At 34.0% G+C, this 25254-nt stretch overlaps 1 protein-coding gene across 1 annotated transcript in view; it reads right to left on the reverse strand.

Annotated features, from left to right (window-relative positions):
• LOC140744796 (Kv channel-interacting protein 4) overlaps positions 1-20837 on the reverse strand; it is a 170003-nt gene extending 149166 nt beyond the window's left edge. The window contains exon 1 of the mRNA XM_073076461.1: positions 20803-20837. Coding sequence (XP_072932562.1) covers positions 20803-20824 — 22 coding nt within the window. The 5' untranslated portion in view covers positions 20825-20837. The remainder of the gene's footprint in view (positions 1-20802) is intronic.
• Positions 20838-25254: the final 4417 nt, after the last annotated feature.

Below are 25254 nucleotides of genomic sequence, written 5' to 3' on the forward strand. Positions count from 1 at the left end.
TACGTTTTCGCTTATACAGAGCCCCCGTAGAGCGTATCGAAATTTCGTGATAGTTTCAAAAACGCAACAGTCAACCAATACGACATATAATTTTATATATTGTAAATTAAGATAAGCTATCTTTTAACTTTTTGTTTTAGCGCTATTATATCAGTTTAAAGACGAACTGCGGTACCAAGTATATTTTACTTTTAATGTAGCCGAAGTCGCCATAAAATAAACTTAATATGTATATTATTCTTTACCACTGTCTTAACAAGATCTCACGTACGAGCTCACTACAAACTGTACTTTTACTGGTTACTTTGGCTACTGTACTGGTTACGGCATAAATAATCCTTTATGATAAGCATTTTCGAATAACACAACACAGGACAGTATGAAGGGTTGTTATAATTAATTGACAGCACTTCAACCTATACGTAACAATTAGAATATACCGATTGAAGCTACGTAGTTGGCATGCGAGCAGTGACCGGTCCAATTAGATATTCTGTATGTAAATATTGTTCGCATGTTGGATAGTTCCCGAGAAGTGTCCATTTATTACTCAACTATTCTGGAATGTCTATTGTGAAACTGAAACTTAGCTCGAGGGGACTGTTAGTGTCTAAGTTGGTATTAGATTGTGTCCTTTATCGTTTTAGCTTCTTAGTTCTAAAGGATCAGACCAAAACTATCTAAGGGATTGACCTCTATAAAATGAAACTTCCATCAACTTTTGATTTAATACCCACATTGAAGTATTGTGTAGACATGAGTTTGCATTTTCATTTTTTTAAAGTCGTCAGTCGTTGTTTTTTAAAATTTGTACAATATATATTTGTACATGCATGATTTTATGTACATTCAGATGTACAGTAAGTACATCGATTTTTTACTGATTTTTTCCAAAAAAAGAAAGGCTGTCTTATAATTATATTGTAGATGGTATTTTCAACATTAGTCCTCTTTTTGGATTCTAAGATGTTGTCATATAACTAAACTTTTATAGTTAGAAATATCTAGTGTCTACTGATATCTATGAGCTACATTAATCACTTAATATCAGGTCCACATTTTATATAATATTAACTAATTATATCTAAACACACAATTCCATTATATCTTGGTTCAGAAGCACAGTAATATAATAGGCACCTACGAGTATCGCATGTCAATATATCGTAGAGATCTATCTACGGTCAAATTAAGCTATTATCGAATTACTACTCGTAACTTTTATGTTATTAATTATTATCGTTAATTCAAGTGCATTATGAACTGTTACTTTATTATCAATTTGTCGTTACAAAAATGTATGTCGTTTAAATATAAGTCATAGATCCCTGTGGTTTGATTCGTTCATAGATTAGTAAAGATACTTCGCCGCCTTGAAATTGAATGAAACCACAAACGGCTTATTAGTTAGTTATTTTTTTTAAGTCTTGACTCTTGACAAATAAAAACATTTTTAGAGAAAATTTACGAATAAATAACTAATACTGCGTAATTTAAATAATAAATAAATAATTATTTTAAATATTTTAGGGACATTTTAGCACGGAGACGTGGCAAATCTTTTTTAAGCAATTATTTCAATTCTCAAAACTGGGTACATTTTCTGGAGTGAGTAATCTTTACCAATCTATGGATTAGTTATTGATTTTAGTTTCTGTCAATCTTTTTAAACGCATGAATCGCTCGCTGCAACCTCTTCGCGAACCGTGTGCCACACGCATGACACAAGCATGTTGAATGCGACATGCGTGCGGGTACATGCGTAAACACGCGCGACAGAACGCGCTACGTCATCACAGCGTGCATTCTTCAATCGAATTTGTCTTGTAGACGTTATATTTGCATAAATATTTAAATAGTAATATGATATATGTACATATAGGAACGTTTATTATTAATGTATGTCACATTCATATTCGTAAGCTACAAAATTAACGAGCTGTTTAGCGTCGCCATTAACGTAATGGAATATCCAATGGACAACTGTGGTGGAGACGTTATCACTTAAATATGACATGTGTTTAACAATGCAGAAGGGAATGTAACAAACAAACAAATCCATAAGATTCATGGTACTTTACATAAGATTTTCTTATTTTCATCGGAATGTCGAATATTAAAGATTTGAATATTGCTTTTACAACCTTCAAGTCTTACATCAAACAAAGTTGCAATAGCGATATCTATGAAAATTTTAGGAACTTGACAATAGTATACTTGAAACGGAATACAATTCCATAAAATTCAAAAGTATTTCACGTAACTTGCGCTGGTTTGTACGAAGTATATTCTTGTTGTTCTAATAGAATTTACGACGAGGTGTAGGAGTATTTTAGATTGGTATTGGTGCGAATTGCTAGAAGAATAGAGGGAACCAGGAACTTGTATAATACATTTTCACAGTGTTTGAGTAGGTAAGTACAGCCAGCTCCAAAAGTAGATGTACATATTAAGGTTTCAAAAATACCTATAGACCCAAACATTATTAAGTAGCTGAACACAACTAGCATCATAATTACATGAACGCCATAAAGTTGCAAAAGTAGCTGAATAATGACATATCATATTAGTGACGTTAGTACATACGTTGCTCCGCTACTTTTGACGCATTAATGTTCATCTAATATTGACGCTTTACGATGTCCATCTAATTATTATGCTAGGGATGTTTACCTCTTATGAACGTTTAGATGTATAGGTATTTCTGGAATTTTGATCTGTTCATCTACTAGTGAAGCTGACTGTACATTGTACACGTCGTTGATAGTCACGAGAAATTTGAGAAATATTAATTAAAAGGTAACAAATAATAGTATATTAAATAATTTACCTAGCGCAAACTTTACGCCGGTCCATGCGGTGCGGACATAGTGGAAGAGGCGGCGGTAGAGCGGGCGGTGGCGGCGGCGGCGCGGCGCCTCCGCGTCGGGCGCGGGCGGCGGCTCGGTCTCCGCCTCGCCCGCACCCCCTCGACCCTCCACCGACGACGCCGTGGCGTTGCCCACCCAGCTTTAACCAACACGCCCCCTCCCGCTAATGAAACCGCACCATTATAACGCATAACACGGAACGCGCACACATTTTACGTACATTTTTATAAGTCAATTTAACACGTTTAATGTTCGAGTTTTTAATTAGTGTGACTGAAGCACTGACTGTTTACGGACACCGTAGATCTACTGTCTATCTAGATCGTAATGAATAATTAGAAATGTCAAACGTTTGTATTATTCCGAGACGCTGCCTTGTGACAACGGTCCACTGTTGACGCTTTACGAGCTTAATAATTCAAACGGCATCCGTGAGTTTTGTAATTAGACACTGAATGTTGAGTATTTACATGCCTTTGATAATTGTTTACGGCTCTCAAATGATTTGTATTTATTATTCATTATCGTTATTCCGAATTCTGTAAACTTATTCGGTTGTTATGTTAGTCAGTTGTATGAATGTTAGCGTTAGTTAGAAAGCGTAGAAGTTAGTTATTTCCGGTGAAGCAGAGGGTGTGGAGCCGGAAATCTGTAAACAAAGAAAATTTTGTGTTAGTAATGTTAATGGTTTTAATAATACTTATAGATATACAGTATATACACTTACAAGATATCTGTAAGTTACACTAATGTAATGGTCGGAACCATTGCATTAAATTAGTAAGTATGTTACCAGAAAATAAGCTTTAAAAGTGAAGAAGTATATCGAATACCTTAATAAATTAAAATGAAATGAAAATTCAAAGGCTATTTGAATAATCCTCTATATTCTGTTTCTGTTTCAATGTGGTCCTAAAGCCCTTTTAAAACTCTAATTGTATTTAGAAATTTGGATAAGTCTATACTTATCCAAATACAAATACAAATAGCAGTGATAGCCTAGTGGTTAAGAAACGCGGCCTCTCGATCGAGGGGTCCGAGGTTCAAATCCCAGGCACGCACCTCTGATTTTCAAATTTATGTGCGTATTAGAAATTAATTATCACTTGCTTAAACGGTGAAGGAAAACATCGTGAGGAAACCTGCATACCTGAGAGATTTATAAAAAATCTTAAAGGTATGTGAAGTCTACCAATACGCACTTGGCCAGCGCGGTGGACTATGGCCTAATCCTTCTCATTCTGAGAGGAGACCCGTGCCCAGCAGTGGGACAGTAATGGGTTGATGATGATGGTACTTATCCAAATTACCAAAAAATCCAAATGCCCGCGAGTAATACAAACATTTAATTATCAGGTGGACTCAATGATTGTTGGCTACTTCAATTTCTTATGCCAATATTACTTGCTGCTATGCGGCGAAAAGTGACTGTATAAAGCCAGCATACAACGCCCTACAATACAATGGCAAGCCAAATTGACATAGACTTTTGAGTTTACATTATCAGGTGGGCTCAGTTTTTGTTGGCTATTATAACTTCTTACGCCAATATTACTTGCTGCTATGCGGCAAAAGTGATTGTATAAAGCTAAAATACAAAGTCCTACAATACAATAGCAAGCCAAATCGACATTGACTTTTGAGTTTACATTATTAGGTGGGCTCAGTTTTTGTTGGCTATTATAATTTCTTATGCCAATATTACTTGCTGCTGTGCGGCAAAAAGTGACTGTATAAAGCCAGCATACAAAGTTCTACAATATAATGGCAAGCCAAATTGACATTGACCTTTGAGTTTACATTATCAGGTGGACTCAGTTTTTGTTGGCTATTACAATTTCTTATGCCAATATTACTTGCTGCTGTGCGGCAAAAAGTGACTGTATAAAGCCAGCATACAACGCCCTACAATACAATGGCAAGCCAAATTGACATAGACTTTTGAGTTTACATTATCAGGTGGGCTCAGTTTTTGTTGGCTATTATAACTTCTTACGCCAATATTACTTGCTGCTATGCGGCAAAAGTGATTGTATAAAGCTAAAATACAAAGTCCTACAATACAATAGCAAGCCAAATCGACATTGACTTTTGAGTTTACATTATCAGGTGGACTCTGTTTTTGTTGGCTATTACAATTTCTTATGCCAATATTACTTGCTGCTATGCGGCAAAAAGTGACTGTATAAAGCCAGCATTCAACGCCCTACAATACAATGGCAAGCCAAATTGACATAGACTTTTGAGTTTACATTATTAGGTGGGCTCAGTTTTTGTTGGCTATTATAATTTCTTATGCCAATATTACTTGCTGCTGTGCGGCAAAAAGTGACTGTATAAAGCCAGCATACAAAGTTCTACAATATAATGGCAAGCCAAATTGACATTGACCTTTGAGTTTACATTATCAGGTGGACTCAGTTTTTGTTGGCTATTACAATTTCTTATGCCAATATTACTTGCTGCTGTGCGGCAAAAAGTGACTGTATAAAGCCAGCATACAAAGTTCTACAATATAATGGCAAGCCAAATTGACATTGACCTTTGAGTTTACATTATTAGGTGGGCTCAGTTTTTGTTGGCTATTATAATTTCTTATGCCAATATTACTTGCTGCTGTGCGGCAAAAAGTGACTGTATAAAGCCAGCATACAAAGTTCTACAATATAATGGCAAGCCAAATTGACATTGACCTTTGAGTTTACATTATCAGGTGGACTCAGTTTTTGTTGGCTATTATAATTTCTTATGCCAATATTACTTGCTGCTGTGCGGCAAAAAGTGACTGTATAAAGCCAGCATACAAAGTTCTACAATATAATGGCAAGCCAAATTGACATTGACCTTTGAGTTTACATTATCAGGTGGACTCTGTTTTTGTTGGCTATTACAATTTCTTATGCCAATATTACTTGCTGCTATGCGGCAAAAAGTGACTGTATAAAGCCAGCATTCAACGCCCTACAATACAATGGCAAGCCAAATTGACATAGACTTTTGAGTTTACATTATTAGGTGGGCTCAGTTTTTGTTGGCTATTATAATTTCTTATGCCAATATTACTTGCTGCTGTGCGGCAAAAAGTGACTGTATAAAGCCAGCATACAAAGTTCTACAATATAATGGCAAGCCAAATTGACATTGACCTTTGAGTTTACATTATCAGGTGGACTCAGTTTTTGTTGGCTATTACAATTTCTTATGCCAATATTACTTGCTGCTATGCGGCAAAAAGTGACTGTATAAAGCCAGCATTCAACGCCCTACAATACAATGGCAAGCCAAATTGACATAGACTTTTGAGTTTACATTATTAAGTGGGCTCAGTTTTTGTTGGCTATTATAATTTCTTATGCCAATATTACTTGCTGCTGTGCGGCAAAAAGTGACTGTATAAAGCCAGCATACAAAGTTCTACAATATAATGGCAAGCCAAATTGACATTGACCTTTGAGTTTACATTATCAGGTGGACTCAGTTTTTGTTGGCTATTACAATTTCTTATGCCAATATTACTTGCTGCTATGCGACAAAAAGTGACTGTATAAAGCCAGCATACAACGCCCTACAATACAATGGCAAGCCAAATTGACATAGACTTTTGAGTTTACATTATCAGGTGGGCTCAGTTTTTGTTGGCTATTATAACTTCTTACGCCAATATTACTTGCTGCTATGCGGCAAAAGTGATTGTATAAAGCTAAAATACAAAGTCCTACAATACAATAGCAAGCCAAATCGACATTGACTTTTGAGTTTACATTATCAGGTGGACTCTGTTTTTGTTGGCTATTACAATTTCTTATGCCAATATTACTTGCTGCTATGCGGCAAAAAGTGACTGTATAAAGCCAGCATTCAACGCCCTACAATACAATGGCAAGCCAAATTGACATAGACTTTTGAGTTTACATTATCAGGTGGGCTCAGTTTTTGTTGGCTATTATAACTTCTTACGCCAATATTACTTGCTGCTATGCGGCAAAAGTGATTGTATAAAGCTAAAATACAAAGTCCTACAATACAATAGCAAGCCAAATCGACATTGACTTTTGAGTTTACATTATCAGGTGGACTCTGTTTTTGTTGGCTATTACAATTTCTTATGCCAATATTACTTGCTGCTATGCGGCAAAAAGTGACTGTATAAAGCCAGCATTCAACGCCCTACAATACAATGGCAAGCCAAATTGACATAGACTTTTGAGTTTACATTATCAGGTGGGCTCAGTTTTTGTTGGCTATTATAACTTCTTACGCCAATATTACTTGCTGCTATGCGGCGAAAAGTGACATACAACGCCCTACAATGCAATGGCAAGCCAAATTGACATTGACCTTTGAGTTTACATTATCAGGTGGACTCAGTTTTTGTTGGCTATTACAATTTCTTATGCCAATATTACTTGCTGCTATGCGACAAAAAGTGACTGTATAAAGCCAGCATACAACGCCCTACAATACAATGGCAAGCCAAATTGACATAGACTTTTGAGTTTACATTATCAGGTGGGCTCAGTTTTTGTTGGCTATTATAACTTCTTACGCCAATATTACTTGCTGCTATGCGGCAAAAGTGATTGTATAAAGCTAAAATACAAAGTCCTACAATACAATAGCAAGCCAAATCGACATTGACTTTTGAGTTTACATTATCAGGTGGGCTCAGTTTTTGTTGGCTATTATAACTTCTTACGCCAATATTACTTGCTGCTATGCGGCGAAAAGTGACATACAACGCCCTACAATGCAATGGCAAGCCAAATTGACATTGACCTTTGAGTTTACATTATCAGGTGGACTCAGTTTTTGTTGGCTATTACAATTTCTTATGCCAATATTACTTGCTGCTATGCGACAAAAAGTGACTGTATAAAGCCAGCATTCAACGCCCTACAATACAATGGCAAGCCAAATTGACATAGACTTTTGAGTTTACATTATTAGGTGGGCTCAGTTTTTGTTGGCTATTATAATTTCTTATGCCAATATTACTTGCTGCTGTGCGGCAAAAAGTGACTGTATAAAGCCAGCATACAAAGTTCTACAATATAATGGCAAGCCAAATTGACATTGACCTTTGAGTTTACATTATCAGGTGGACTCAGTTTTTCTTGGCTATTATAATTTCTTATGCGAATATTACTTGTTGCTATGCGGCGAAAAGTGACTGTATAAAGCCAGCATACAAAGTCCTATAATACAATGGAAAGCCAAATCGACATTAATCTCTGAGTTTACATTATTTAGGCGTAACTGAAGTTTGTGTTAAATGCTATTCAGGAGTCGAATTGTAAACTTGTCGATGTAAACTCAGGAGTTTAATTTGAGCGTAGTTAGTCATGAATAAAGACGTCGCGTTCGGTCGCTATTTGCTTCGGATTTGCATTCGAATTGGGTTTTGGCGCGGTTCATGCAAATGTACGTACGTATCCTTCGTACGTACGCCACGAAAAATGCCGCGTATTGTGTAGAATGGTTTCTATTGGATTTGTTTTTCGGAACTGTAAGGGTGCTAGTACTAGAGATGTGAGACATAGAAGAGTTATTTTCGGTGGCAAACGCAGTAAGGTTTTATTTTGCTTTGCACATAGCAACACCGGTCGTACACGTAGGTCCAATCCTTAGCTGGCATGGCTCTATATACTTGTATTGTCAAAAACAAAAACATTGCTTCGTTGAAACCATTTCCTCCAGTTAGCATTAGCTAAATTTTTTTAATTATAAGAAATGCATACCCATAGCTTAACTTCTTTACATTTCTGGTGGAAAAGTACAGGCTAAGGCGAGTTACACAAGAGCCATCTTGCTGACAATCCAAGATCGTATTTATCCGTAGATGTAGCTTTGAGTTATTAGCGTAGTTAGTGAATTAAGACAAGCAATTAACGGAATGTTTTGTATTTGAGTAACTTCTACGTGATTGTTAATCAAAGTACATTTCATAATTTGGTGGTATAAACTTATTTTACTCATCCAAGTATAAATAATGGATGTAACTATAACATATATTTCGTAATTATTGAATTCGAACCTCGCTATTTTACTGATGTAAATATGTTTTACGTTCAAACTCATACAGTCATGGCATGTAAGCCAGACCCACATCATTATCCCATTACCGCCCCATTACTCGGCACGGGTCTCCTCTCAGAATGACTGCCCTTTGAAAGTATTATATGTAAAGGTGTGTACCCTTATTAAAATATAATATGCGTATTATGTAGGTTTCCTCACGATGTTTTTCATCGCTGAGAAATGAGTAAAAATAAGCTCTATATATTGATTCAGACACGAATATGATTTAAATAAAATTTAATACGAATATTGAAATTATACTGAAATAAGTATATAGATACGACTTTATAGATAATCGTGTACAAATAGACAGGAAGGATATATACTACGCAAACAGCCTTCGCTTAGTGTAAGGTTAGTTGTATTGTATTTATTTTCAATTCAATCACGGATCCTAACATAAGAGGTTTCGTTAGATTCGTATGAATTGTCAGTGTAATATGTGCTATATTTTTAAGCCGTTATCGTAATATTATTAAATTAGAAATTCTAATTATAATAAGACACACGAAATTTGAAGTTATTTTCAATTTTTTGGAACTGTAACGCTTTAATGTAAAGTTGTGGGGTTAGCCCGTCACAATTCGCGTGTCACAATAATCTTCATATTAGTTTCCCATGTCGATGTAGGTTCGATACCCGGCTGGACAATAATAGCTAGTCATGCCCAATGTTACAACGACACACACAAATTTAACAGGAAAAAATGTGTAAATGAAAAAACATTATTAAAATTAATTTATATCAAAAACAATTTCTCAAATTTCATAATAAAAATAGCCTGTATAAACACCGTCAACTAACGAGAAATAATTAATTAATCGGTGCATACCTATCTACTTCAGATACTGATGACAGATCATTTAAATTTTAATGATTTCACTCGTCGAAATGCTGACAGGGATATCGTTGCAGCAATAAAACATTCCGTAGCAGGAATGGAACCAAAGTTGCCATTAATTACAATTAATTGCCAATTTTAACATGTTTCTGTTAATTGGTAATTAAAGGTTGTATCTTTATGAACTCCCGAGGATTACACATATTTTCCGGTCACTGGTTACGATAAAAAATGTATACCTTAAATTCTCATTGACGTTCTCTCTTTGGTTCTTACAGTGTACTTGCATGGTGAATAAATTTCCTCCCGAAGTATTTATATAGTGTTATGACGCAGCAGGAAATCTTTGAATTCAGAAGGCATAGGGCAGTTTAAGGGTGAACAACCCTTATCACTTACGGGTTTGACAAATAGATAGAATATTTGAAACTGCGATGGTAGCAAAGTCTGTCGAATCCAATGTGAAACATTCCAAAAACAACAACTACTTACGAATTAAAAATTAATTAAAAAAACCTTTTCCCACGGACTAAATTTTGAATCTAAACCATTCTCAAGTCCCCTTGCACACACACAACAAATTTCATCAAAATCAGTCCAGTCGTTTAGGAGGGGTTCAGTGACATACACACGCACATAAGAAATATATATATATAAAGATATGAAAAAAGAAATTTACGGTAAACGATGTCATGAATTAACGACCGAAAATATACCCATTAATTTGAATTCGCATTCATTTTATCGCCACATATTTACTCAGCGTACGTGCGAAAACAGTTCACAGTACACCGCAAATCAACGTGTTTAATTTCCATCCGGACTTGTGTAAATAGATTATCGTTCGTGCGTACACAGAAGAATGTAACGGTAGTTATCCAACTTTATTTTATTTTATTGCCATTTATTCCCGTTATCTGCACGCGCAATATTCGGCAATCAACGAGCTCTAGTTATTTTATTAACATGAACCAATTAAAACAAGCTTTCAGTGAGTAGCTCATTGTTTTCCGTTATGATATATTTTTCGTTAAATAATAGCAATACAGTGAACGAAATTAAATTATCAATTCTGTTTAAGTAATTATAGAGGACAAAATAATTATTATTTAGTTCTTTTTGATATTGTAAAGCACGCTTAAAATGAAACAAAAAATAACTTATAAGTAGGTATTTGAAGATACTTATTTTAGCGAAGCTCCTTTTATTTCAAAAGAAGATAATAATTTTGTTCAATATACAATTAAAATCATTTACGTCTATAAGATCAGTATATATTAATGGTCTTTGAATGTCTATTCGTTTAAACATGACTTACTTGACATTTAATCGTAAAATTCGCAGGCATTAATCACGCAAGACCTTACAACTTAATCCCCAGTAGGCGGTTGCGACCGCTTAAGACGGACTATATACCCCTTTACTGTACAAATTACATTATACTACCAGTCAGTATAATTGATACATGTCGCTGTTGTAACAGAAAATAAATAAGTCGTCCGCCGTCTAAATATAAATTTCGCGGTTGAGAGCTCTCTTTGCTGTCGCAGTTTCATTTCTAAAGGACAATGGCCATACCAACTGGTACCACTTTACACGTGTTATTATTTAAACAACAATCCACCCTAAGTCTATAATAGTAGAGCGCTCCATCACAGACGCTAGGAGTCTATAAATTAGATAATGCGTCACTGTCACGCCCAAGAGCCAGAGGAACGAAAGGATGCCCGTAATAACCTGTGAAATGAACGTTTGATGACCACTTGGTGGAAATATATAGGAGTTTCCAACTCCCTCAGCAGCGAATAATAAACGCGCTTGAGAATTTCGTGGAAGTGGGATATTTGACAGTTTTATGAAAGATCGTCAAGGTTCCAATCGTCGGCATTTTAGTGAGCAATAATTGATATTTTACGAGCTTTTTGTTTTATACTTAAACTTTAGTGACTGAATGAAATTTTAATGAATTATATTTTATAAAATCTTAAAGGTTTTGTATTGAGCTTCGTACGAGAAAAACGTAAAGACAAAAGGTTTAAAAAATGACTTATATTACTTAGAATCTTTATCTAGAGTCTAGACAGACTGATACGATAGTTCTTTTATTATATTTATTGCAACTATAGGTACATGAGTCGTTGTATATTGATCTTTTTTCTACATATCTGGAAGAAATTAGATTTTTCTATAGTTTAAAGTCAAAGATAAGAAAGTTCAAGACATGCTCACAAAAATAAGTTTCACAAGTCGTTGCGTTGTGTCAAGACACCATAAAAAGTATGGAATCTTCTCTAATGAAATATTTAGGGACATTTTTATTATTTATAACATTTCGGTCACATAACTTGAACGGCCATTTTGATTTTATTTAAATGTACTTATGAGTCTTTCAACACACAATAATGAAATACGAAACTCAAATATTTCGTACACATGAGAAGTGGAGTTAAGGCAATAAAATTTCTCAAACTCTGAGGCGGTCTCCGTCTAAATTGTTTGAATCCGCCTGAATGACATAAAGCGTAATTAAATTTGTTCCTTGGAGGTTTTATGTGAGCGCCTAATTTTATAAAGTTAATCTTAGAGCGTCAATAGAGGTGTTAAAGATAGAATTGCTAGGAGTTGTGTATATGTAGTAGCTACCTACAACAGGTAATTCTGAAATATCTTTCGTAGTTAACAAGGTTCCAGGATTGATTCCGGGCCATACATCTAAATAAATAAATTAGATTTCTATGCTGGTTTTGAATGTTTGTGTATTTGTCATTAAACGTGTCAATGACAAATACACTAACATTAAAGATAGATATGACAAAATTAAAAACTGCGTACGAAAGTGCAGTAAAAGTGTACTATGAAAAGGAAATGTAGAAAATTGCAGCATTTTTTAAATAAAATGACTTAAATGAATCCAATTAAAAGCTGGTGCTCTGAGTTTAACAGAAACATATATAGTAAAACAAGTTTAGTTCTAGCCATTTCAATACTACACAAGATTTATAGAACTTGGTCGGTATTTCGGTAAAGTTAAATGGACTGCGGTCACTGGCTGCCCAAATGCCATAGACAGAGTAACAACTGACGTGGAAGCAATTAACTGAATTCTGCTTAGTTTGCTATACGAAATGTTTAATGTACCTACACTAGCATAAATCAGTGATCATATTAAAAGGTGGTACAACCCTTTGTGGTTCGACTTAGGCGGCATCACCGGCACTCCTATTTCTACCTAATAATAGCAGTAGTCCTCGGGGGCAGCCGCGCATTTGTGGTCGACCTCAGGTACCTCAGGACCTCAGAGTCTAATCTTATTTAGGGTAGATCACACATGTCACAGGTGGACTGCACTCTTATACCCCAAAAGAATGCTTTATGTATGTAGTTACGTCTGTAACTAACTAGTAAATTAACTGAAATAAAACAAGACTGAATGAAAATTTCATTATGATTACGGTAGTGAGACTGAAGTTAGTTATCAACTCGAAATAATCTAGAATACAACTAACACCATCTCTGAAATAGTTTTCCGATTTCAGTCCCAAGTAGGGTTGCCAACCATATAGCTATAATACAATTACGGTATTTCGAGTATGTAGGACTATTTTTTCGACAAAATATAGCAAACGTTTTTGAATGCACTTTAGTGTAAACTTTGATGCCCATACATCGTGCATAATGACATATCGCGCATCGATAAAAACTTGTTAATGCCAACGTTGTCGAAAATGCAAAAAGTGCGAAATATGTAGTTTTTATAAAAATAAATAACAACAATAATATATTTTTTTAATTTTCCATAAAATACTATTTACATTAAATGGACTATATTTTAGCTGATTTATAAAAACACTACGTTTCGGTAAATAAATGTTGGCAACCCTAGATCCAGTAGTGCTATTAAATAGTTATTTCAAGAACATTTGCGAAAACTTTTCAGAAGTAATAAACGTTAAGTTTTCTGCTTTCTATGCTAATCAAGTTACTGGCCGTTTACGAAATAAACTGACACTGGTTTACTTGTTAAGGCTTCAATAAACTCGTTAAAATATATATTCATTTGAAAGCAACTGCTATAATTGTGGAACTCATCTATTAAATTTCTTATTAAAGCGATGTTCAACAGGACTTGAAGATGTGAAGAAAATCTGCATAATTGCATATGTTATTATACTTTTACATCAGTGTACTTTATGTTGTTCACATGTCGAAACGATCATTGATCAGTCCTTTTCTATTCAGTTACTTACATATAAGCAGTCGGTTTTTATGTTTTTACAATAATTACCTAGTTTCTAACGTACTAAAAGTAGCAAATAGCTTTTAACTTTTAACTTTTAACATTGAATATTATTAGTTCCATTTAATTATTTGAAAGACGTTAATTGAATTTGTTAAATACTACAAACAAGGTTCCTTAATTAGAAGCTTCGGTCTGTCTCTCCGAGTCCTAGTAAATACAAGTAATTCAAAGTGTAATAAAAATCATTCTTGTATCCTGGGGATTTGTTTGTTTAGTATATTTTAGCCAATTTATACTGTTGACTTTTCATTAACAGGATTCGCTAATTATATTTACTCACTAATTAAACGTTTACGCATAGTATACGAAATGAATAATAGGTAATTAAATAATAATATAAATTAATTGGCAAATTTAGGAATCGACAAAGAGTTATGTAGGTAAAATTTTAATAATTCTTAATAAATTAAATGGGTAAATTAAAGTAATTCTTAATAATATTCTTTATCTTTAATTTTTTTTTATGTTCAGTATCTCAACTCATGATTGGTCATCTACAGACAAAATCTAATAAAATAATATTTGTAAGTGCCGTAACTTAAAAACACCTCTCAAGGCATAGTACTCCATATAGTAAATCTTATAAAAAAAGTGTTTGTTTACGTACAAAGTTTAACAAGTAAGGATAGTACATGCTTGGTACAGAGCCAAAAGTAACTAGTGATACCTCTAGCGTCGCCAAAAAGAAAAGTTGTATGTTTTTAAAAGTCGCCTCGTTTACTAGCCTTGAAAGAAAATAAACATATTAAAACAACCTTACATTGCATATATTTTAAGAAAGCGTGACACTACACTTAAAGTAGCTAGAGAGTAAGGAGCAACAATATCGCCAATGGACTAAAAACGAAGATTAAAAACTATTCTATTTAATTACAAAGACGAGTATTATTGACTTACTTAAAGTAAATATAACCTTTTTTGATAGCCTGAATAACTTGATACTTTCATTCGAAGATTATTACTTTCATATAATATGCTTTAATTGCCTTCCTTGAAAATAATTAAGTTGTTTATTTATTACTTTCATATAATAAAATGCTTTAATTGCCTACCTTGGAAATAATGTAAGCTGTCGTTTAAGAAATTGCCATTTAAGTTTTTTTTAAGAAAAAGCTGTATGTTTTTAAAAGTTGCCTCGTTGCCTTGAAATAAAATAAACATATTAACAACCTTATATTGCATATATTTTTGGAGAACGTGACACTACACTTAAAGTAGCTAGAGAATAAGGAGCAAGAATAGCGCCAATGGACTAAAAACGAAGATTAAAAAATATTCGCTTTATTTTTCTCATGAGTATTAATGAAACTTAATATTAGAACTTACTAACAATGTAACGTTTATTTTGGTAGCCCGATAAGAGGATTACTTTTTGTTATGATACAAAATCTTATATATCTTTTTCTTTTTTTTATAATATAGGAGTAGCAGACGAGCATGCAGTCCACCTGATGGTAAGTGGCTACTGCCGCCCATGGACATCTGTAATCAACCCCACATAGGATTAGATACTCCTACCAGAGGTCGGCCACAGATGCGCCGCTACCCCTGAGGACTTAGCTGGAACGCCTCGGAAAAGTCTGTCTCCCTAACCACACCCTTCAAACCGGAACACAGCAGCGCCTAACACTGCTGTTATTAGGGAGAAATAGGTGTGGCGGTGGTGCCGCCGGAGTCAAACCGCAAAGGCTTCTACCACCTTCATAAATCGGCATTTCAGTTTGTTTAGAAATCATATTATATCATTAGAATCTGAGTTGAAAGTAGTTTTAAACCAGAATAATATAATAATAGATAACGTAAACAAACAAAAAAAGAAAATTGAAATGGGTGTTAATTTAATTCTAGAAAATGAGTGCAGCTGAGCTCAGCCCATCCCAGATAATTACCATTTGCTATCATATTTCTTCTGCGCTATAAACTAGCTCGTTCATTGCTCTGTAATTTACTGGCTTAATGACCAGTTTTTAGAAGCGTAGGGGTCAGCAGTGGAAGAGGAAATTAGTTGTGATAGAGCTCCACTTACTTTTGACGGGGTAAGCGTAAGTACCTTTTCCTAACGTTAATAACTTCATGTTATAAAGCTATGTATTTAAGTCGTGGAGTTAATGTAAGAATATCAAGTTATTTAAAAATTTTAAAGTACTCGTATAAGATTAGATTATTGTTTTAATGGAAGCATGAATAGGCTACTTCTAGGCAAGCGTGTTTTTTTTCCAATGCTGCATCTCACTTATTATCAGGTAAGATTGCAGCAAGACGCAAGCTTATAGTAAGCTTAAAAATATACATTACATAAAATGATTAAGAAAATTCTTTGCACGATACAATCTTGTGCTCTTTTAAAATATGAATTTGGTAATTAATTGTGTAATTTGTTAATAATATTTTGTAAGCTAATTAGAAAAAAAAAGATACTGGTTAGGACAAAAAGTTATTTTAACTAGAAAAAGTTTAGACTAGGTTAAAGGATTTCAAACAGAAAACTGGAAAGTGTGAAAATCGCCACGAAAAGATTTTGACATCGTTCCCTCAGTGAAGACCACTTCAAGAACAGTTCAGTGGCCGTACAATTGTTATTGAGCACGTCCGGACACTTCCTGACACACATAAGTTGGGTGGCATACATAACGGATGCTGAGTGGTATAAATTTGTAGGATTGTAGTTCTACTGTATTTTTTACAAGCTTGGAGTAGCAAAGAAGCTTGTAATTCACTTGAGGTGAGTAGTTTATAAACCAATGCTACATATAAAAACAAAGTTAATATGTAATTCTCGTAAATTCATTCTCTAAATTAATACTAAAGTCATGGTTTTGGAAAAAAATAAATATAAAATTTCCATAATTTCGTTTTACTAAACAATTTTAAAAGCATTAAACATAAAAAGGTATTTTTTTCTACAGAAAGCTCCCGATTAAAATAGTGGGATTTCCAAAGAGAAAACTGGAAAGGGTAAAAATCGTCACGAAAAGATTTTGACATCGTTCCCTCAGTGAAGACCACTTCAAGAACAGTTCAGTGGCCGTACAATTGTTATTGAGCACGTCCGGACACTTCCTGACACACATAAGTTGTGTGGCATACATAACGGATGCTGAGTGGTATAAATTTGTATGATTGTGGTTCCACTGTATTTTTTAAGTTTGGAGTAGCAAGCAAGCTTGTAATTCACTTGATGGTAAGTGTTCTCTAATCCAATGTTACAAATAAAAACAAAGAAAAAATCTAGTTAAGGAAATTAATCGTTTAAGATTGCCATAATTCCATTTTACTAAACAAGGTGAAAAGTTTTAAATAAAGATAAAACCCTTTTTTTAATATTCCGACTAGAATAGTACAATTTACAATCAGTTATTTAGTTTTGTAAATTATCAGTGAAGAATGTCTCAAGAACAGTTCAGTGGCCGTACAATTGTTATTGAGCACGTCCGGACACTTCCTGACACATAAGTTGGGTGGCATACATAACGGATGCTGAGTGGTATGAATTTGTAGGATTGTGGTTCTACTGTATTTTTTACGATTGGAGTAGCAAATAGGTTACTGTACACCTAAAGGTAAACAAGAAACGTGTTACCAATAGACATATGTGATTAACTCCATATAGAACAAGTTCTACTTGTATCTAAAGCTGAATACAGCCTCGTTGCTACTCCTGAAGATGCAGGATGCAGGATGTTCGTTTCATATGTATATGTCGTACTAAATGCTTCAGTTTTGTGATATGTATATAGCAGCCCCAATACTATCTCGTACTAAGGTACGAGTTAATATTGGGGCTGGGGGTATTATGTTATAAGTAACAGCGTTGTAAAATGTTGTTGTTTTTGAAGGGTGTGGTAAGGGAGACAGACTTTTCCGAGGCGTTCCAGCTTAGTCCTCAGGGTTAGCGGCGCATCTGTGGACGTCCTCAGGTAGGAATATCTAATCCTATCTGGGGTGTATTACAGATGTCCATGGGCGGCAGTAGCCACTTACCATCAGGTGGACTGCATCCTCGTCTGCTACTCCTATATTATAAAAAAAAAAAAATGATACGATCTGATATGAAGAGCATGATAAGGCGGATATGGAAGACATTGATAAGAGTATTTTATGAATGGTTCCACCTGAATCTTTTTGGCAACGAACACTAAATATGATAAAGTATGGTAAGGTTGTTCTATCACTGCTTCCATTTCAAAAACATAATTTCTTCTTTCACAATACTTTCTTTTCTCAATATATCGAATTAATATGGATTAAGTCGTATTCCTAGCTTAATCAGTACACAGTGAAATAAAGTCAGCAATATTTTTTTGAGTCAATTATAATAAATTACAAGTATACCACTGTCATGACACTAAAAAGGGAATAATAGTATAGTATTTATTACTAACAGCTACATTTTCAAATGTTAGAGCAGGATTTTCAGCAATGCAACTACGATGCCACTCAGTACAAAAAAGTAATAGAGGAGTTGTCAGAAAGTTTTTCAAGCTGGCTCTAGCGATCTCGACAAAGGGGACGGCGTTAAACAGCAGTGAGACAAGAAATAAAATGAAAGCTCATTTACAAGTTTAGAAAACAAACCGGTTTAAAAGGAATTAACTCTAACTGTACCATTTTAAAGAGAGAATATAGACTGAGTAAATACTAAACTGATGCAACAGTAGGCATGTATTTAAATGTAAATAAATTTGTGATTTACGTAAGATTTACATTTTAAAGTACTCCTTAACTTTTTACCTACCAATTTATTATGTACGTATTAACATTACAAAGTCCTTTTTTTAAGCTATTGCATAGCTTTTATCGCGGGCTTTGAGCGCGGCGACCGAATCGAGAAATTCCGTAACGAAAATAAGTAACACCTTTCAACAACTCGGTTGCCTGGAGACTTGATATCCAACTATCAAGTCTCCAGGCAACCGAGTTGTTGACTGTCAATAGAAAAATATGGATATAATTGAATAAAGTATTATTTTACATTCCTTATTATTTTATTTGATATTGGCGACGAGATGTCGAATGAACTAAAAAACAATAAGGAAATACGAGCCACATTACGTGGGTTAATGAAACGAACCGAAAATTACATTTCGGGAATAGAAAAAATTGACATTGAAGAAATAAATATACGACTGAATTCTTTACAAGAAAATTTGAACAAATTCTACGCGATTCAAGAAAAAATTGAATGGCTTACAGAAGAAGAAAATTTAGAAGAGGAAATAAAATACAGGTACGAATTTGAAGAAATATATACAAAGCTAAAATTTAAATTTTTGAATGTACAAAAAGAAAATAATCGGCTAATACCTGAATGTTCTTTTATATCAGCAAGAGCGGAAGTTTATTTGATAAACTGTTAACTGTCAAGGCACGCTTGAGACGTACACCTAATACAAAAGAGTTATCACCTTATCAGTTAATGTTCGGCAGAGAGGTAAGAACCTATATGCATGCCTTATTTAAGAAATCCGCCCCACTATCCAGATTACATTACAATGCACCGCCAACGCAGGAGTTCGGACAAGGTGATAAGGTACAAGTCCGCAGTTACACCAACCCAAGAGTTAAATGGGAGTTCGGAGTCGTCATCCGAAGATTAGGTAGACTCCATTATGAAGTCAGAACTGAAAATGGCATACTGGTGCGCCGTCACCTTGACCAAATGCTGCCGGCGCCCCTGGTGGTGTAAGTGAAAATAGCGGTGGAGGACTGTTGGATATCAAGTCTCCAGGCAACCGAGTTGTTGACTGTCAATAGAAAAATATGGATATAATTGAATAAAGTATTATTTTACATTCCTTATTATTTTATTTGATAACCTTAATTCGTCAACTTGAACACAGATGGCAGTAATACACATTTTTTTATAATCCGTGCAGAAATCTTAAAATTGCGTGAAGTATATTTTATATTCCCATTATAAAATTCAAAATTATATTACCATATTATCCAAATAATATGTTTTATCAACATAAGCTATGTTGAATTTTGGATTGATAAAATAACGTAAAAGAGTGTTTGTAACGTAAAAGAGTTTAAACGTACAATTACAACTGACAGACTTGACAGCACAAAATCAAAACGCCATTATGTTTTATGGTACAAATAATTTGTGTACAAAGTGTTTTAAATATGAATAAACAAAGTGCATTTATTAATGAAAAATGCGATGTACCTGTAACATTCGGCCAAATGTCACAGGCACATCGCATTGATCCATTTATATTGCTGGTTGTTAATACTTTATGTCACTTATTAAATACTTTTCTATTTTATATTTTAGAATGTTCAGTCTTGCTTGCAGTTATGAAATGTCAGCTGATATTTGCAATGTCTTATATAATGGAGATATGATAAAATAGTGGATAAAGATGTATTAATGTAAATGTTGATGATTATGGAAGAATATATTGTATTTCTGGAATTCCTTCTGAGCGTTTTCATAGCATAAAAAAATGCTATGCAATAGCTTTACCGCGGCAGTCTCCGAGTGCCACACGTATTTTTTTTAATATTTTTAAAGACTGTTGTAACTATAGGTATTTAGTAACTTACACAAATCGTAATATTAAAACAAAGGACCTTTAATGGTATTTTATAAGTTTTTTTAGAGATTATATCTTTGACACTATTCTATATGAATATTTTAGGTATTGAAGGGTTAAAACTCATTTAGTTTCAAGTTGTTATTGTAAATAAGAGTTGCGGTAACTTACATTCAAGATATTTGTAGCTCATTTGGTTGACCTTTGGGATCTGTAACAAAATAATATAAACGTTACATAATTAGAATTAATATTCAATATAAGTTACAATCGAGCTAATTTATAGTTAAAAAGGAATGGAAAATTATCGTAGGTATTTCTTTTTTTATAATATAGAGGTAGCAGACGAGCATGCAGTCCACCTGATGTGTAAGTGGCTACTGTCGCCCATGGACATCTGTGATGAACCTGAGATCCTGAGGTCAGGTGAGGTAAGGACATGATCACTTGACACGGCAATAGGCGGAAATTTCTATTTAAGATCAATAATATCAAGGCCAAGTATTTGTAATTTTTCTGGATCATTTTTGGATCTCTTGTATTATTATATTTGTGGAATAATACAATGAATGGACGCCTGCGGCTAACGACAGTACGTAAGAACACTCGAGCACGTATTGAAACGAAAATTGAGCGGAAAGATCTGGGGCTTCAACTACAAGGGCATTCCCTTATAGACCCCAAATATTCAGGTTTATATTTACCACAAAAGCTGAGTTTTCTATACAAATATTATAACTGTAATGTACGTTTATCGATGTTGTATTATTTGTTAAAAGAATAAAACAATGATTCATTTAAAAACGAGATCGAAAACAATTTGGTTCAGCCGGTCAGGTAGCAGCACTACACTTATTTTTAGAGTGAAAAACTGCTTGTGTTTTGAATGGAAGGGTGGGAATCGCGGCTGACTTATATATGCGGTCATAGTCCTTAGGAGTGTAAACGCCCTCTTCAGATAGTAAATCCCTTGTTCCCCATGAAGTCAGTAACAGATGACTATGAGAAGTACTAACCATTTATGAAGTGGATGGCCCGCATGCCATTTCAGTTTACTGTTTACTATTTCAGTCATATAAAAATATTTTTTGCAGAGATTATATAGGAGAAAAATCGGTAGATTCTATATTAATGCACTTGCAAAAATCTTTGTTATCAATGGTTTCATACATGTTATGAACTAAATGAAAACAAATGATCTTGTGTTTCACAGTTTCTGTTTTAAAAGGTTGTTTTATGAGCGGAATAAATTAAGTTATCATAAAAGCAACGGTCAGTAGCATGCGTTTCAGTTACACTTACGAACGTCTTTGTGGCCTATAAACGTACATTATATATTTATATTCACAAACAAGACTACATTCTGTTGTGTACACTATTTTTGTTCTTTTTACCAGACTGCTGAGTGTAATATTTTTAGACCCTATATCTGTTTAATGTTTTGGAACGCCCTGCAGCCCAAATTGCTTGACGATTTTGACATATGAGGTGTCGTTGGATTCGCCTTAATTGTGGGAGTTACATACGCAACATTACTAAGCAAGGGGTATTTTGGTTTTTCAAATAATTATCTACTTTTCTTTATAAAATTGTACTAGCAAAACGTAATAGCCTACATTATAGATCCTGGTCACTGCGTAAGGACATCTGCAAATGCTATTTGCTAGAAGTTTTACTTGTTAAAAGTCCTTCCTGTCATTAGCCAACGATTCGTTGCTATCCCTAAAAGTTGGAATGCCTTGTGTGATTCTCACTTCCTACATCCTTCAAACTATATAGGAGTATCGGTTACTTTATATGGAAAATCTGGATGTAGCGGTGCCATCGGCATTGAACCACAAAGAAGCACAATGTAGAAGTTGCAATTTTTTGTAGAAAGGTTTTTCTTAGCTTTAACCAAGAAATAGTCCAAAATCATCAGTTTCGGGGACATGAATCCCTAAACCTTATATCTTTAGCAGTTCGCATAGAGGCGGGGCTTTGCGCGAAACCGCTTTCAAACCTTCGTGACCAGTGCGATCTTTATTTATGATCCTATTGGGACTTTTTCTATAACGTTTGCGGCGAATCACTGGGAATCTATTACATGTGTGACCTGCTTTCGGATATTATGCGGCGCGCTCAAAGGAAGTGTCGTAGTCGAAAAATTATTGAAGGAACTAGGCCAGTTTATGTTATGTTACTGAACCAAAATATAATTTTTTTTAGGGAAATATGTTTTTAAAACTATCCCATAAATAATTTGTTAGACATCACCCAAAAAAAAGAGTTTGTATGCGTTGAAAGGATATATTACTCGTATTAAGATCCCGGTATAAATTGACCTTCCCCGAGCTGGTTAATGTATGAAAAGTATTTTAAGTCGAAATTAATATGTCGATAATTATATTGAAAATGTCTAAAAAATTCAGTTCAGAATATCCTATACAGGGATCCTCTGCTATAATATGAGTACCTACATCACAAAATCATTAACACGTGAAACCCATAATAGCCACCACTATAGTAATTATGTGAACGCATTCGAACGGGTACTATTTGTTTTGGTCGCCATTGCATTGCTAATGTGCTGTTTGCAATGAAAATGTAATAGGTACTTTCAATTAACATTTTGTGCCGCGGTTATTCTGTTGATATTTTGTACTGTTGTGTCCTTGTTGAAGCAATAAAAATGTGGTTTATAACACCAAAAGAGTGGTTTATTTACTATTTTTGTATTTATTTAAAAACATGACTACGAAATGTTTTCAGCCTAGTACAGATGTAAATCTAATGAGATGTTTATCTAAGGGTATATAATGCTTAATATAATCCTTCATTATTAAATTGTTTCAAGCTTTATAGCTTTAAATAATATAAAAAATGAATATAATGGTATTTTTTCTTTCAGCGGAAAAGGAAGAGGTATAGGTTAGCTAACCTAACCTAAGTTATGTTCTCCTCAAGATTGTTATGCTACTTACGAAACACCCTGTATATGTTGATAAATAAAAACAATATTTTTCGTTAATAATCGACATCATCATACAACTCAGTTACCGATAATCATTGTCATCCGTATCTCCCGGCTCCTCTTCAACGCATTTAATAATTTAAACTAAAATAAAATAATTTGTATGAGAGTAAAATTAGCCACGGTACATTCAGACATGAACCGTATTCGTGTCAAGCGACTGGAAGCCCTCGAGTCGAGTCGCCAATTACCCCGCGGAACCAACGCCGGCTAGGTCCACGTAAAATATTCTTTTTAACCAATTTGTATGAGGAAAATGACAAACTTGGCAAACATACGTACATTAAAATATCGGAGGGTAAAATCAAGTAGCTGTTCAAATGCTATTTTAATTAAAAATGTTAACCAATTTCAATAACCAAACTTAGCTCTCAAACATGTGAATTAAGATATCGAAGAGTGAAATAATATAGTCATTTAAATAATTAACATCTATGGTTAAAGCAATTTGACCAATTTGTGTAAGTAACCAAAGAGCAAAATTAGCAAAAAAACATATTCTATTATACAAATAGCTCGGCTTATATAAGTACCTTTAAAACTATTAATAACACGTGTTTCATTCCGGAAAAAAGGGTGATTAGAGCTCTCTGAGAGTCAATTTCTAAATTGTCTAATATGTTATAAGTTTTGTAAGTTATAACTTTACCTTATTACTTATGTAAACACTACCTAAAGTACTAAAGTGCATATTAATGCTTCAGTCTTATGACTCAATAATAAGCATGTAATTAATTCCGTCTTAATCCTTAGAATTGATAAGCGTCTTACTGCAAGCTAACTATATTCAATTCAGAATCCTTAAGTGTACAGTTTAATTAAACTGGATCATTTAGTGAACAAAGCATTTCAAAGGCGACGTTTGTCGGAGCGTGTTCCCGGCATACAATTTCAGCGCTCTTGGTCTTAAGCGAGATGTCTTACAATCTACCAAGGTATAAGGAATAATACTTACGTTAAAATAGTGTAATTCTATTTATCGTTAGCAATCTATTTAAGTTAAAGCAATAATAAAACTTTAAAGTAACTTAACTATTGCTATAAGTTAGAATAGAGTTGTAAGACTAAACAACTAGCTACTAAATGTACATAGTTTTAAATTCGGTCTTAACTATAGGCAAGTGATATACTGTTATTAACTTAGTGTATTTAAAAAAGTATTATTTCATTGATTAAGTTTTAAACATTTCTAAGCTAAATCTAATTAATACAAATGATATCAAAAAATACTTTATACTTACAACGGGTATGTTGCTAATCTGACAACCATTTAGCTTATTTAACTGAAGATACAAGTATTTTGTTACGAGTACTAACTAAATTATAATGTTATTATTTGTACAAGACTTCAAAAGTATACGAGTAATATTACTAAAAATACTTTGCTACGCCGTAGGCTAAACTTATTACTAGCGTAGACGCTCCCACGTATATTAGCTACGTCGTAGCATGTAGGCTACGTTTAGTTCGTAGACGTAATTACCAGGCATCTCGTGTAGGCATAATCACATTTAGGTCCCTACTTCAATTAATAGAACGAAATTGACGTAATTCTAAGTATGTTGTAGTTGTATATGAAGAGTTTGTACATGTCACCACATATTGATAGG

Source organism: Epargyreus clarus, unplaced genomic scaffold (assembly GCF_041222505.1).
Source record: "Epargyreus clarus isolate Ecla_fem2 unplaced genomic scaffold, WU_Ecla_fem_2.2 ptg000009l, whole genome shotgun sequence".
Lineage (NCBI taxonomy): Eukaryota > Metazoa > Arthropoda > Insecta > Lepidoptera > Hesperiidae > Epargyreus > Epargyreus clarus.